Genomic DNA, 16,134 nt, shown 5'->3' on the forward strand with positions numbered 1-16,134 from the left:
CCACACACAAATCTTTTTTACACACACAAATTTTTTTTACACATACAAATCTGCAAGTACAAAATATTTATGACCACATTTTGAGCCCATAGTCTGAAAACTCGCTAAATATAGCGACAAGGTCGCTAAGTTGGCAACACTGGCTACAAGTACCTGGGGATCCCACAGGCGAATGGGAACCATGAAGAGGCCGCTAGAAAAGCTGCAACCACCAAGTACCTGCAGAGGGGCAAGTCCTGAGGAGTCAGCTGAACGGTAAGAACAAGATCCGGGCCATCAACACCTGCGAGAGCTTGAAGGATAGACCGCTGCAGGGGCGAGATACAATTTGACAGAGCGAAAACTACGTAATATATCTTTATATGCAAAACTTTATAAGCTGCTAAGGAGCTACATAGCCATCCATATTCAGCTTTGAGGGTCAATACTGTGTGTGTGTGTGTGTGTGTGTGTGGATAAACGAGTCAGCAGTCGGTTGGTTTCTCACAGGTTTTTTTTCGTTCATGGTTACACACACAGACTCTTTGACACGTTTCACGACAGTTACACGTTAATAATCCGACACACAGACTCGTCCACGCTCCGAGAAACATGAACACGTCTCCAAATATCTTTTCCTGCATGTTGGTACGATCACGAAGCTTTGGATGTTTCACGTCTTTCAAACAAAAAGCAGCAGCAAAGCAAAAAGCTTCTTTTTTTAAACGTCCATTTTTGGATGAACATTCTCAGTGTAGCACCAGACAGAGTACAAAAAAGAAAACACGAGTTCAATTATGGATTAAAAACAAATAAATCGAGCATATGAACCTCGTCCAAAAGAAACAAACACAGGTAGAAAGATCCGGAAAGGCACTTAAGTGTGACGATGTCCAACCACAGATGCAGTGAAGGCGCTGACATGAAACGTGACCGTGAGACTTTTTGTTTTTCAGACAAACTTCACAAAGTTTCTGTAAATATGAAACTGCATTCGATTATTTTTTATTATAAAGCAGTTTAACGTTTCTGTTTTCTGCATAAAGAAATCTTAGTTTGACCAGAACGCCCGCTCGAATCGGCTCATTTCAACAACACGTAATAAGATGCTGATTGCATCAAAACCAAACAGAAACCAGAGCAACGTACCAGGATGACCTTTGACCCCCCCGTGGTGATTTCATTTTGTTTCTCGTAGGTTTTATTTTGCTTCATGTCGGTGTTTCGTTTTTATATAAACAAATACTTTTGTGTTTTACTTGAAGATAAAAATGAATCCACCTCAAAGAAAAGAAAACAGAGCGATGTAATAAATCTTTTAGTTTAGTCTTTTCTTTTTCTTTAATTTAATGACATTTTAATTTCGTTTGCTGTGCCGTTTGTGTCTTTGCGTTTATTCCTCCTAATTTAACTTTAACGTCTCTTTTTATAGTTTCTGTTTTCTTTGAAACTTTGACAGATGCGTGTGAATTTTATCGTAAATGACTTATTGCCAAAATAACCCCTGAATGTAACCGAGTATCTTCAGGTTACCGTTTGCGTCTGAAGATGTTAGAGAAATAGTTCTTGTGTGACACTTGTGGGCCTCCGTACGTTCGTTTGAAGCCGTTTTAATTACCTTCAGCGCGGCTCAGTTAGAGCTGCCTTAAACTCTGATTTCTGCTCAGTTTTGTGGAAGCAGCAGCTTTGAGCTGACTGGAATGTCTTAAATGTTCAAACCACTGCGACGACCCAACGCAAGGCCTTATGGGTAACAGCAGGTGGCAGAAACCGTCCAACAAGGTCATCCTGTGGGTTTTGGTCAGATACCAGCTGATGGATCCTCTGAGTCATGTGATCCATCAGGAAGGTTCCCGCTGAGCCCTGCAGGGGGCGCACTGACGTGCAAATCTGAGCGTGTGGTTGACCAAAGTGAGGGAGGGGTCTGTCGTTTGATAGGTTTACAGCTGTGCGCTCCCTCACTTTATGAACCTGTTTGCACAAATTTTAATGTTTTTTTTCACCATGTGACCAAAAAAGAAAACGACAAACATGTAAACATCAGCTGATAGAGTCCACGGGTTCTCCCGAGGCTTTGTGTTCATGTCCATGCATCCGTCCGTCGTGGAGGGTTAGTCGCAGTCTGGCCCACGTGGCGTTGGAGGCTCGGGCCGGTTGTGGGTTCAACTCCCTCTGGATCCACTTGTGGTCTGTTTAAGGCGCTGTGGATCCGAGTGTTTACAGACATTTCCACACAAACACACTGAAACACACAAACAGGCATTCAAGGAACTTTGTGTTGTCAACTTCTGCAAACTGTAACAAAGACTTTGTCCACCAGGGGGCAGCGTTGCCCCTGCGACCGCTGCGCTTTAACTTCCTTTTAGTCCCAGTTTCCTCAGCTTTAAACACGAAGTTTAAACTGGTTGAAAAAACATCGATGGGCTTGTTGCACCACCTTGTGGTGCAGATCGGTATTACGCAAACGTAAAGCCCGCCCCTATTTAAACTTTACCTGAAATCTCTTAAACACGAACAGAAGTGTTGGATACAAGTCATAACTTTCCTAATCTTAGAAGATATTTTAACAGCGAGCACTTTGAATTACATTTACAGGCTCACAGCAAAAACAGGTGGAAAACAGGTGAGACTGTAACTGCTGTAAGAATCTGTTTAGAAGGCGTTTGAAACCATCAATAAAGACACACGTGTGAAAACCAAGGTTCATGCGCCCGTCGCAGCATCTTGTCTTTGTAGTCAGAGAGAATAAAAACAGTTTTATTAGTTTAATCTCTCCTGAGTGCATGGTTGTGTTACTGATCGGTGATCGGGTTACCTGCAGTCGTCTCCTCCTGTGCTGATCACGTATTTGTCGTCGTGGGAGAAGCGGATGTTGGTCACATGAGGCGAGTGGCCGAGGTAGCGCTTGTGTTTGGCCTGCAGACGGAAACGAAGCAAACGTGCGTCCGTTTAATCAACTTAGTCCTGGATACAAAGAATAAACTGAACCTGAGCCTACAAACACAGAAGTTTGATATCCTCAGAGATCAAAAGGTCAAAAGTTTAACTTCAAACTTGTGACTTTGTTTCTTTCCGTTAGTGCTCATGAAGCCCTCGACTCCTCGACTCCTTCATTTATTTCCTTTCCTACCTCCGAACAACTAATACTGAATAAATGAGACGTGGCCACAAACTCACAAACTTCTCTGTGCAGGGGAAGTCGAACAGTTTGACCAATCCAAAGTCGTCGCCGGTGACGATGTTCAGGCCGCCGTGAGACACACACGCGCAGCTCACGTCAGCTTTGTCGGCGTTTCGAGGCCAAATCCCCAAAACTTCGTCTCCCAGGATGCTGAAGAAGAGACGACAGAAAGGGCGAGTCAGCGCCGCGGCTCGTTGTCGGGTTAGCTCGGGGGTCGAGCGGGCGACCATGAGCCGTGTTTGTGCGTTACCTGGTCCACGTTGCCCAGGTGATTCTGTCGATGGCGATCGGGTCGCTCACCAGCTTTCCAGAAGGAACCTCGAACACCTGCCGCTTATAAGCTCCCGTGGACACCTGCAGGTGAGATTGTGATGCACGCGTCAGCAGAACGAGTGTGTGTGTGTGTGTCTGTGTCTGTGTGAGTCTGTCTGTGTGTGTGTGTGTCTCTATGTGTGTGTGTCTGTGTGTGTGTGTGTGTGTGATCTGTAGCTGGACCGAGGATGGCCCGGGGGTTTTGTAGGGTGTGTGTGTTTTTTGTGTACATATACATGTAGAGCAGTTGTATCACAGCACCTGGTGACTGTGAATGAATGAATGAAAGCTTTATTGGCCATATGCAGGTTGCCCCACAGAGGAATAGGACCCCCCGACTTACACACACAACAACAAAGACATCACATGGGAATACAGTCGGAGATCGGCAAGGAAGAGCCCCCGTCTAACAGGAAGAGACCTCCAGCTGTGGGTGTACCTGTACGTAGCAGCTGTCAGCAGAGAAGTCGAGCTGCAGGACGAAGGCGGGGATGTCGCTGCAGTAAACCAGCCGGTTCAGCGTCGGCCCTGCACTCACGTCGTACACGTCCACCGTGTTCTCCACGGAGCCGACCGCCAACAGCCGCCGGTCCGGACTGAAGCTGCGCACAGAGTTCAGTCAAACAAACATCCAGCGCTTTCATTCTTCGCTCCCGCGCTCGCTCTCTTACCGGATGTCCTGGACGGTGGCGCTGCGGTCTCGCTTCTTCGCCCACATCTTCAGCGAATTGGAGAGGAGGAGGAGGAACTCGCCGTTCTTCATCCCCACCGCCAGCATCTCTCCGTCTGCGCTGTAGCTGACGCAGCGAGCCGCGTGGCCGACGCACACTTTGTTCAGCAGTTTCTAACCAGAGAGAGAAGATTTCTTTAACCAGCCCTCGCTGCACCACATCACGCAAACCTGCAGCAGCGCCTGCTGTTTCTAGCCCTCCTCCACCCCAGCATCCACCACCTACGTCCTAAAGAGCCTGGACTCCAATCACTGACATATGTATGAATGCACCTTGTCGGCGAGGTCCCACAGGCGGATGGTGGCGTCGTCGCTCGCCGTGATGCAGAGATCTTTGGCTGGATGAGCGCCCAGACCCCAGATTCCCCCCCGAGCGTGACTGTCCAGCAGCAGGTTGGACGCCGCGTTCTTCTCCCCGACCTCGATGATTTCGCCGTCTTTCGTCCCCACCAGGATCTTACCCTGAGGAAGACGAGAGGCCGAGGCGATGAGGAAGACGGACGGGTGATGGCGGAGGAGGAGGAGCGGGGAAAGGATGTCAAGGTCTCACCTTGCCTCTGCACACCGACCGCACGCACTCCACCTGCTGCCCGGTCTCCAGCTGGAAGGCTCGGCATCGTTTCATCTCCTGATCCCAGAGCTTCACTGCTCCACCCTCCTTCGTCCTGACGCACAAACACACAGTTTTTATTTTCCATTTTTTCCACGAAGGAGAAAACAAAAACTGAAAAACTAGAAACAGCACGAAAGAGGAGGTTGGGTTGCAAAGGAGCTTGCAGACTGAAACAGCTTAAACAGAGGACCACGAATGAGGCCATCACACAGAGATCAGCTGATCTCTGTTTCTGTGGCGACGTCCGTCCACAGAGAATTGGCGGCTTTCAGGAAGTAGAAAACTTCCAAACTCATGGTTGGTCCCGTTTTCATGACATCATATATAAACATCCTTTTAATAAAATCTGTATTATGAAGATGGTTCTCGATGCTCTGCAGGTGAAGTGGTCGGCGTGTGACTCACGGCCTCTCCTTTCCACCGGTGACGATGAGTCCGTCTCTCAGGGTGGTGTACATGGTGAAGACCGGCCCGGTGTGAGCCTTCGCCACCACCCGCAGCAGGTAGTGATCTCGCCACACGTACACGTCCCCGTTAATGGCCCCTGTGAACGTCAAGTTATTCTGCAAACGTGAACACAGACACGGTCAGCTTACGTGCTTCGACTGAACGACGCTCCTGAGGGGCCCCGGGGCGAAGCGGCGAACTCACCGCACCGAAGGCGACAGACAGCATCGTCTGCATCCTGCCGTCCTCCAGCGTCCCCACCACGCCCTTCTTGTACATCAGCGCGCCGCCGGCCAGCGTCCAGAACTTCACGTGTTTGATTCCCACCGACACGAACTGAGCGTCCGAGTCGGGCCGAAACTCCACCACGAAGATCCGGTCCGGGTGTCCGGCTTTCCCGCACGCTCGAGATCCTGCAGAGGAGACACGCCTTGGTTACCATGGTTACTGCCACCACAGAGGGACGCGAATCAAACCACGCTGAAAGTCTCTGACCTTCCTGCCAGCGCCACACCGTGATGGTGTGTTCAGGGTCCACTCCGACGGACAGCAGCAGCTTTCCCGTGGCGCTGAAGTTCACGTAGCCGACGCCTTTGCTGTGTGGACAGCGGAGGATGGACAGCGTCTGCTTGCCCATGGCGTCCCACACGTGGATCGAGGGGGTCGTTCCTGCGCGGAGACGGAGCGAGTGTTTATCGCCGTTACAGCCACAGGCAGCGTCAGCACGACCACAGAGGGATAAACTACGACAGCGACACAGAGGGGTCGGTGCAGCCGACAGACACCCTGAAAACCAGGCGCTTTTTCACCGCCACGCTAAAGCGCTCGCGCCCCATTTATTTAATCTGAGCGTTCGGGTCAGGAAAGCACGACGGCACAAGAGTTTGCGTTTGGTACTCGAGTACTTTAACTACTACAAATCGAATGAGTTCAGTTTGAGACGAGCGTCAAACATGCAGCAGAAACATCATATTGATCGATCATCGAGGAAAATCCAACAAACTAACATCAGCCCGTCAGAAATGAGTCACTTCAATCATTTAATGTGGTGAAACTATCCTGTGTTTGTTGATACAAAGTTACCCAGGAACAAATGTTTATTTAAATGTGTGCAAAAAACGATGATTAAGAATATGAGACAATATGAAAAATGTGTTAATGCTGATGCACTGCTGGAAAAGTAGAATTTTGAAGAGCTTTTAAAGTTTTTGATTAAAAAAACAGAACTTTTGTATAACATGAATATATTTTAAATATTTAATGAAATTTCTGAACATTTATCAGAAAAATATTACTTTTTTATAAATGTTAACATTTTGTTGAAAAAAACGATTAAAAATGCAAAAATATTTTGTTTAAATTGTTTCTTTGCATGTTTTTATGAGACGTAGCAGTGAAAACCAAACCGACACGTCTGGTTGAGTCTGGGTTTCAGTTTGCTGTGATGGGAGGCGTGCGGGTCGTTTGTAGTTTACCTGGGAGTTCACCGCCGTCACCTGAGGTGTTGTGAGAGCGATGGTGACAAATGAGGCCGGCCAAAAACACACACACAAAGACAACAACATGAAAACCTGCAGTGAGTCACAGCCAGGCAGAAAAAACGTTTCATTCATCCTGCGTCTGCGCGGAGCTTCGATGTTCCTGACTGCGGATCGCTTCGGCTGCTCTACGGTTCGATACCAAAACAACAAACTCTGGGACGTGAAGCTCTGCTTGTGTTTCCTGATTGGCTGAATTAACCCCACTTCCTGTATTTTAAACGCAGACCTCGAGGAGAAACTGTCGCGACGTGGCGCCTCACAGCTGCAATAAGCGTTTGCTCCCTGTCGGTGAGTCGGTCAGTTTCCACTGTGTCAGTAGAAATAAAGCAAAGCAGGCGGGTTAAACAGGAAGCAGGGAGAGAAAGCGGGACTTCTCTTTAGTACAGTTAGTGGAGGAAAACACGGCCATGCTCCGACAGCGACACGCCACACACACAAACACCGAAGCGTACCGATCTGCCCGGTGGCGATGATGTTCTTGAATTTGGGGTGCTGGTTGACGGTCAGACACAGGATGTCGTCCGTGTGCTCCAGGTAGAAGCTCTGCGTTCCTGCAAAGACACGTAAACAGACACGTTTTACCTGCAAGGCACCAAATAAACTCCAGTTCTGGCTGAAGCTCAGTCGTCGCTTCATTCAGCACGAGTCACGGACACACTCGTGGTGTTTGTGGGGCTGCAAACGCACACATGCAGGTGAGCTAACGACACGGTTTCGTTCTAATGGATGGTGCTCTTTCTGGTGATGTCGTCAGAAGCTGTGCTTTTCTTGTGCAAAGCTCCGCCCACGCTGCCGGAGATCAGCAATCTGCTGCTACACGACAGCGACGGGCGACACTGACAGCAATCAGAGTTTGCTGATTTTAAGGTGCTTTTTTGGATCCAAAGCAAAACACACAGGATGGCAACACCCAGGCACAAATCTGTGACTTTGTGTACCTGTGACGACTGCGCTGAGTTTTGTCTGTTATCAAAGGAGCGTAAGTGGTCATTGAAGCGTGCAGCACGCCGACCACTTTCCATCCAAAGGTGATTGCACAGCTCACCCGAGCCGGGTCCTGGTCTGTCACGTCTGTCATTCTGCAGTTAAACTGCCGTCCTGCAGCATCCGTGTCCTGATTTATGGACACGTGATCTGTGAGGTTTTGGCCGCACTCTGAATGTGCATCTCTGTGCAGCAACAAATGTGTAATTGTGGCTGTTTCCTCACAGCTGATCGCCGGATTGTCACAAACAGACTGCATGAAATTGCCAACTTGAGCCCACTTAGCCTCAAGCTGACAGCAGACACGTTATCGCCGTTTCATCACCGTCTTCATGCACCAAAGTTTGAAGACCGCCGGTCTCCATCTGCGAAGCAAAGACATCACAAGTCCACCGAACTCGGCCACGATCACTCTGTGCTGCAGCTTCCATCCAACTCAGTGTGGCTGCAGCATAAAACACGAACCGACCAATCACAGCCGAACGGCTCTGTGAGGTAAGAGGCGTGTTTTTGTGGATGAGATCCGGTGGAGCGCAACATCTTTGCTTCCTGTGTGCGAGCAGGTAGATACAACCTGAACACGTTTCCACAGGTGTGCATGAAGCTGAGTCTGCTCAGCAGAAACTGTTTAACAACAACAATAATTTACCTGGTAAAACCGTTTTCACAAACATAAAAGCTTTTGAATATTAAATGTTACATCACTGGCATCATGTTTCTGTGCAGCAGGTAGAAGGGGCACATGCAGAGATGCATTTACAGAGACTTTAACATCTTTCGGACACCAACGCCTGCCGACTGTTCGCGCGTCCGTCCTGCTGAAACAACCTCACGTAAGGACTCATCGTCCACGGCACGTCACTCAGGTGTGTTGTTTGTGTTACCGGTGCTCAGGCTGTGCACGATGGCGGTGGCGGCAGTGTGGTACACGATCTCGGCGCCGTCGTTGAGGTAGTGCAGGTTGTTACGACAATCGAAGCCCCGAAAACCAAAGACGTGGTCCAAGATCAGGTCCTGGAGAGGGAGAAGCGGACGGTGAACGCAGGGACAGACGGACAGACGGGCCGACGGACGGACGGACAGACTCACCTCGACCGGCCGCTTCTTCTTGGACACGTTGTTTTTCTGGAGTTTCTCGGGCTGCGGCGCCGCTCGGCTCACTGGCGGCCTGGAGGATCAATCAGCGTGTCAATGAATCGGTCGATGAGTCAAAGACAGAAAAACATTCATTTACATGTTAAAGGACGAGATCAGAGACACACGGGTGGAGCACAGACACGGAGACCACATGAACTACACATCGGGGGGTTAAACAGCTGATCCGGCGGTGTGCTGGTGCTCCGCCCTCTTTCTGTGAACTCAGACCAGCAGCCATTTGGGTTAGAGCAGCCGTTCTGCTTCTGACAGAGTTAAATCACTCAGATTTGTTAACGTTACAGCGTCACTGTGCTCTTTGTTGTCTGTTGGCGACTAGAGGGAAGAGGCGGAGTTTAATGCAACCTTTCACTAAACCGAGAGCGTCGACCTGCCGAAGCACCTGAAACCTACAGGAGGAAGGTTCTGCTACTATTCAGAGTAATAACTCTAGTAACTGTTGCAGTAATTGCAGGATTTTGCAGTGAGTGAACCAGGTCCACTGCATCGTCGATCGTCACGGTAACAACAGTTAAACTTCAGTATCCACTTATGAACCTGTTTCACCTGCACAGGTGCAACTCAAAGTGACAACAGGAGCACTGGAGGGGCAACAATGAGACCACCCCAAAAAGGAAACAGATTAGCAGGTGGTGGTGCACCCCCGTCAGCTCCTCCAGGACCGTCTGTATCTCCCTGCACATGTGGAGGAGCAGACACCAGCAGACGTTACAGGAGCTGAGCTGCACAGGTGTCTGCTCCTCTGTGCGACCTCCAGCGGGTTACTCATGAGCACGTTTCTGACCAAACCATCAGAGTCCACGAGGGCAGGTCCACCACCACAGCATCGTCCTCCAGCACGACTGGTTTGGACGTGGGTCCGCGGGGTCTGCACAGGCTCCTCGTTGGCAAATAAACTTTCGTTTTTAGCAACTGAAGCGAGACGTTATCGCTCAGTGCTGCGAACGGTTCATCAAGGCGCCAAAGCCGTAAGAGAAGTGGTGCATGACGGAGAGATGAAAGTGACCAAACAGGACGAAAATGCACTGAAACGTTTTCATGAAATGCCAGCGTGTGATGCGAACACGATGAAGAGGACGTGTACAGGCAGGCAGGTGGGGATAGAGGGATAGAACCAAGGTAGAGCTTTAGAAACACACACAGTCACGCACTCTTATCTACACTTAGACTCAACACACACATGCACACACACATGCACACACAGGCTTTCCTCCTCAGAGACACTGTGGCTAAAAGTACATGCTAACAAAACGCTACCATGCTGCTGCTGCTGCTGTTTAATCCTCAGGCTGCCAGCCTAACATGCTAGTGCAGCTAACCGTGTCAGCAGGCTAACGTGCACAGGTACACCTGTGGCCTCACAGCAGCAGGTGCAGCACTGTACCTGAGAACTTAGAGAGCCTGGATTACTGTTTATCAAAGGGAGACACAGGTGGCTGCTGCAGTATCATCGATACCAAACATCTGATAGATGTTACTCTGAAGAAAACCCGACTATTCTCAGCCGAGCTCCCCATAGAACATCTTTCTCTGCTGATGAAGTCCCACAGGAACAGGAAGTGACATCCTGTCCTTCCATCAGGTGAAATATTGTTGTCCCAAAAGCCTAGAGACCGCTCCCTGAACATGGCGGCTGGTTTTGTCCTGACACTCTGTGATCTCTGTGGTCTTACAAACACAGGTGTGTCCAGTCGGCTCACGTTACCTGCAGTCAGGCTCCGAACATATTTAGGCCAAAACTCGATCCAACATAACATTATGAGCACTGACAGGTAACACCAATGACACAGAGCGGGTGAACATTTTGTCCTCAAAGTTGATGTTAGAAGCAGAAGCTCTGTGTGGGTCTGCAGGGGTCAGTTTTTATGGTCCAAAGAAGGAACAGCGGTGAAGCAGCGACGGGGCCGTGGAGGCCGATGCGTGTGAGGACTGAAGCCTGGTCTGTGTGGTCCGATCCAACAGACGGGCTAAAGCTTCATGCTGGTTCTGATAGAAAGCTGTCAGGCTGACCAGGCTGACCCCCGTCCGCCATTGAAAGCACCAACAATGAGAACTGGACCACAGAGCGATGGAGGAAGGTCGCGGCCTCCTTCCTCCACAAACAGGAACGGTCTGTGCAGCACAGCGACAAGTTTGAGGTGTTAACTCTAATTTTTAAAAGATCGCAGTCCAGTCGAGCATCAGTGAGATGTGCCGGACAAACGAGTCGGATCCACGGAGGCTCCACCCCACAGCTAGCAGGACCTACAGGACCTGTTCACCTGCTGAGTCCACGCCTCGACGAGTCGTGATGTTATGTCTGATCGAGGAAGAGTTTGAATGGATTTGTAAATGAGAGATTTCTGCTTTTGGGCTTTAATAAATGATCCAAAGTGGCTGCAGCTGAGGTTTTAAGTGTGACCATCCACAGTAAGTGTTGGCTCATACTTACTTGTTAATGCCCTGCCTCCAGGGGAATGCAAGTTAAAACACAGCAGAGATATTAAGAGTTTCTACGAGGCCAGAGAGCAGCAGCAACACTCAGGAACTAAGGGTACCACAGAGGGACAAAAACAAGAGTTATCAGTCAGCACGGGCACCCTTTATCGTTAAAGATTCTCCGGACTCTGAAACTTGGAGCCGCCCATTTTCTTCCAAATACCTGCAAGTTCTAGATTTGGTCAGAGATTCTGTCACTGAGGCGCTGGAAGAGAAGACGTGCACACCGGGAGCTTCTGTGCATGAACTCAGAGCACAGACTTGATGCTGCTACTCCACAGCCTGGAAAACCCCATTTCTACAGGCTGGAAAATCCTCACTTCATATAAACCCAGTCAAAGTTCCCACATGACCACCTCGCAATCAGCTGATTTAATGTTCTACAATTACTGTAGTATATTTATGCATGCACCCTGCAGGTCCACGGGGGTGGGCTCAGGTTTGTCCTCTTTTTAACCATCTTTACAGCTTTTTTGAGATGTCATAACTTTGTGAGTTCAGGAGAAATCTGCAGGGCTGAAAAACACATTTAAGCTCTGTGAAAATCTGCAACCAGATCAGTTTTACACCCACTCAATGACTTAAAACCTAAAGCCCAGAGCTCCCCGTGTGGGATAGGTGGCTGCTCAAAACAAGTTCATATGAAAGGCCCCTCAGTTATCTACATTTGACACCAGGCTCAGCTTCTTCACAATAATTTATAATATGGTAACATTTTAACAAATAAACCTCATTTGTCTTCAGAAGAAGAAACCTGGTTGGTGCTTAGATCGATCTTTGGTCTGCAGCTTTCTGACCCTGCAGACACATTTGTTCCTTGAAGGTGCCCTTTGTTGTTGAGTGAACTGTGAACACCGATATTACAAACGCAGCCAGAAGGATCCACTCAGCATGCAGAAGCCTGAGCATGCACGAGCACATCAGCACACGGGCGCGCACACAGGGAACGTCACCTTCACCGAAACAGACAGCGAGGATAGAACATGTTGGAAAGTCAAACAAAGCTCAAGAACTCATTAAAGGAAATCACAGAGAGCATGAAGACATCCTGCACGTTTAAGAAACCTGAGAAGCTTGAAGCTGAGAGGCTGTGTTAAAATGTGTGGTCCCAGTGTTTATTATGGGTTTGCTGTTCGGGCTTCGACTGCATGATTTCTTCTGCCAGCTCACTCCCAGGACAGAGATGTAATCTCACAGAGTGACCTCTGACTGGCTGGAGAGTTCTTGATTACGATTTTCTGTTCTTTAGCCATTTTGAACTTCTTTGAAGCTCCTGTTGTATTTTTCTGGTTGGATGTTTTCGCTGCTGTCAGCTTTGAATGTTAAGATTTCATTTGTACGAGTTTATCACGTCCTGTGTTTCTCCCTCTTTGTCCCGTCTTACTGTGTTAGTGTCTTTGACTATTACCTGTCATCTTGCGTTTCGGTGAAGTTTTGTTCCTTGTTTTATTTTAGAGCATTTTCTCTTCAACTGTCTCTGATTTTCATAAAGATTTATTTTGTTCATATATTAAATAATTGTTACAAATTTGGACAAAACAAGCTACAGATTTTTTTAAATGTCATAAAGTATTCTACATGATTTAGTTTGCAGTATTAGGAAGTATCACTAGTATTTTTTGCAGTGTGATGTTTTTCATTAGTGTGCGCTCAGATATGGGAGCCTTTGTCATATTTTACCAGCAACACTCCGACATGTTTTTAATGCACCCGTCCCAAAATACAGATCCTGATTCATTATGATGGTAAAAAACAGAAGTGTGTGTGTGCGTGTGTGCACGTGTGTGCGTGTGCATGTGTGTGTGCACGTGTGTGCGTGTGCATGTGTGTGTGCACGTGTGTGTGTGTGTGTGTGTATGTGCATGTGCGTGTGCATGTGTGTGCACGTGTGTGCGTGTGCATGTGTGTGTGCACGTGTGTGCGTGTGCATGTGTGTGTGCGTGTGTGCACGTGTGTGCGTGTGCATGTGTGCGTACCTCTCCTCAGCAGAGAGCTCCTTCAGCTGTTGGTGAGGTTTGGTTCCTCTCATCGCTCTGATGCTGACGGCGTACATCTTCGTGGTGTAATCCACCGTCTTCTCGCGGGCGACGTCGCTGTCGTAGCCTTTAAACACACGGTTACAGATCTGAGGGACGGCTTCTGGGTTTATGTTGGTGCTTCACTGAGAGGTCATGTGACACCTGGATCCAGACATTTTTGCATTGAAGCTTTCAGGCAGAGACTTTGTTCGTGTTTGGATGCATGAAGGTTTGTCTGTGTCTGCTTTATGATGTCACAGCTACGATAGCTGAGAGATGGAGTACGGCTAAAGGGCGACGCCATCGTGTTTGGTGCAGATCTGAACCTCGTTTTTTGAACTGTGAGCAGGGACGTCTGCTGAGTTTAGCACCAGCGCTGCTCTCTGTTCATGATGTTGCCGAGGCTACGATTAAAGACGAAACTATAAACTTTGGATTCGTGTTTATCGAAACAATATTTTCAAACCTCCGTCCTCCTCGATGTCGTCATCCGACTCCTCGCTGTCTACGAGCGGTCGGCTGTCGCGAAACAAAGGCCCATCCCCCTCCACGCTGACCACGCCTCCTCGCTCCCTCACCCAGATCATCAGGGCGGTGTCAGCCCCGCCCACCGTCAGGAGCGTGGAGTCATCCTGAGCCCAGAGGACGTTTGTGACCTGTGCGCTGTGGCCCACGTAACGCTTAAAGCGAGCGTACTGACCCTGCAGGAGGAAAGGAAGCAGGTCCTTAAGAGGAAAGGTACACACACTCAAACACCTGAGGTCAGAGGGGCACTCTGATTGGTCCTAACGTTACAGGAAGTCACACAAGTTATCCAAACTGACTTTTCTATCGCCACATTGAAACCTGGGAGGCTGTGGCTGAGAAACCGCGAGGCGAGCACTTCAGAACAATCAGACAGCGTTGAACCCAGAGGAGTCGCCCCCTGCTGGCCACTAGAAAGAATGCAGTCTTCTCTGAAGAGTGTGTGTGTGTGTGTGTGTGTGTGTGTCGTTGAGGTTGTGTGTCGTACTCTGACGGGATAGCTGAACAGTTTGAGGAAGCCAAAGTCGTCTCCGGTGGCGAGCAGCGTGTGGTCTCTGGTGAGCGACGTGGCGTTGATGTCGGTGATGTCGCTGTGCGTCGGCCAGATTCCCTCACAGGTGGAGCCCAGAACCGACGTCCAGCCAGCCCACTCGATCCGCTCCAGCTGCACAAACACACACACAACACGACACACACGGGTCGTTTCCACACGTCAAGCTTTTCTGTCTCCGGTACGAAACAAACGGACTCGTTCACGCCGCTGGAAATACGTTGGAGGCGTGACATCATGAACCCGAGCTCCTCCTCCTCTCGCTCAGCATGCACACTGACCTCACAGTTTCTGATGGTTTGTCGTTTTCCTCGCGGGGCTTCAAAGAACAGCTGCTCTTTGGCTCCCGTGTTGACCTGCAGCAGTTTACCTGCAGCACAAACACAGCAGAGAAACATCGTCTGACAGCCGGAGCTGGACTAAGAATAACGCAGCGGCTGAACGCGCTCGCAGATCTCGCCGTCTGCTCGCAGACTCTCTGTGCATCATTCAAATGTTAGCATTTACCCTTTAACTTAGTCCTCAGTCACATTAGGGACGGGTCGGTGACCCCTGATAACCTCTGGTTGCTATGGAAACATGGACCAATAACCTGAGCGTGGTTGTTTTGGTCGGTAGCAGACAGCAGCACAGTTCGCACAGAAGACGCCAACATGTCCGCAAACACTCGCCGGCTGCTCACCGAGCGGGAAAAACCGGAGGACGCTCGTCTCCAGAGGCCCAGCGTTTACTCTGAGGCCTTTACTCTGTTAAACAGCGCCCCCTGCTGGGCGGAGGGCAGCATCTAAAGTGTGAAATTGTGATTTAACAAGCACTGCTGTTGTCAGGTGTGTGCAGGATGGGAGAGAGAGAGAGAGCCGTGTGCTACCTCGGGCGTCCCAGTCGATGTGCGTGATGTAACTGGACGCTCCTTTACAGATGCCGACTCTCTTGCTGCTCAGCACGTTGTAGATGTCCACGAAGCTGTCGTGTGACGCCACCGCCAGGTATTTACCTGAGTCTGAGAGCACGAACACCCGGAACACACACAGTCTGTCACATGACCCACAAAAGATCAGATCACAGCAAATCAGCACGTTCATGGCTCTGCCTTTAAGTTACAACAGTTCATGTGCACAGCGAAGCTCACACATTTACAAACACGACAGCCATCTTTATAAAACCTCGCAGCGCGTGTGCAGGAAGGTGGTGTTCTGACTGATCCTCCTCTTTTTGTAAGACAGAAGTCAGGACAGGAAACTGTGGCTGGTTATTTTCACTCTCCATATCTACCTGCCTGACCTGGCAACACCTCAACAAAGAGCTGTGTTCATCTGGGGGGGTTCTGTAAAGCTTCTCCTGATGTGTTCGTCAAAGGGAACCATTGATAAAAAAAGCAGGCGGCATGTGATATAAGAGCCAACGGCTGCAGATGTTTCAGCTCATCGCTGTCACCAGCAAAGGAGGAGGAAACACATCGGCGGCTCGGTGGTGCAGCGGTTAGCACCGTGGCCTGGTGCGTTCTCCAGGGTGTCTCACAGTCCAGGCAGACACGTGTTAGCTTAACAGCTGATTTCAAAGTGCACAGAATGAAACATCTGCAGTAAATGACTGTGTGTGTGTGTGTGTGTGTGTGTGTGTG

At 49.3% G+C, this 16,134-nt stretch overlaps 1 protein-coding gene across 1 annotated transcript in view; it reads right to left on the minus strand.

Moving 5' to 3' along the window:
- Positions 1-1,233: 1,233 nt before the first annotated feature.
- The window catches only part of LOC102201741 (EMAP like 6), a 75,316-nt gene continuing 60,415 nt past the window's right edge, over positions 1,234-16,134 (minus strand). The window contains exons 20-39 of the mRNA XM_013913453.1: positions 15,382-15,545; positions 14,795-14,883; positions 14,451-14,627; positions 13,905-14,139; positions 13,397-13,523; positions 8,877-8,955; positions 8,672-8,801; positions 7,256-7,354; positions 6,738-6,758; positions 5,758-5,931; positions 5,467-5,675; positions 5,221-5,378; positions 4,753-4,867; positions 4,476-4,664; positions 4,144-4,316; positions 3,912-4,074; positions 3,411-3,514; positions 3,157-3,310; positions 2,795-2,895; positions 1,234-2,221 (exon numbers count right to left, since the gene is read on the minus strand). Coding sequence (XP_013768907.1) covers positions 2,197-2,221; positions 2,795-2,895; positions 3,157-3,310; positions 3,411-3,514; positions 3,912-4,074; positions 4,144-4,316; positions 4,476-4,664; positions 4,753-4,867; positions 5,221-5,378; positions 5,467-5,675; positions 5,758-5,931; positions 6,738-6,758; positions 7,256-7,354; positions 8,672-8,801; positions 8,877-8,955; positions 13,397-13,523; positions 13,905-14,139; positions 14,451-14,627; positions 14,795-14,883; positions 15,382-15,545 — 2,686 coding nt within the window. The 3' untranslated portion in view covers positions 1,234-2,196. The remainder of the gene's footprint in view (positions 2,222-2,794; positions 2,896-3,156; positions 3,311-3,410; positions 3,515-3,911; positions 4,075-4,143; positions 4,317-4,475; positions 4,665-4,752; positions 4,868-5,220; positions 5,379-5,466; positions 5,676-5,757; positions 5,932-6,737; positions 6,759-7,255; positions 7,355-8,671; positions 8,802-8,876; positions 8,956-13,396; positions 13,524-13,904; positions 14,140-14,450; positions 14,628-14,794; positions 14,884-15,381; positions 15,546-16,134) is intronic.

The sequence above is a fragment of the Pundamilia nyererei genome, unplaced genomic scaffold, assembly GCF_000239375.1.
Source record: "Pundamilia nyererei isolate P.nyererei 1_Seehausen unplaced genomic scaffold, PunNye1.0 scaffold00133, whole genome shotgun sequence".
Taxonomy (NCBI): domain Eukaryota; kingdom Metazoa; phylum Chordata; class Actinopteri; order Cichliformes; family Cichlidae; genus Pundamilia; species Pundamilia nyererei.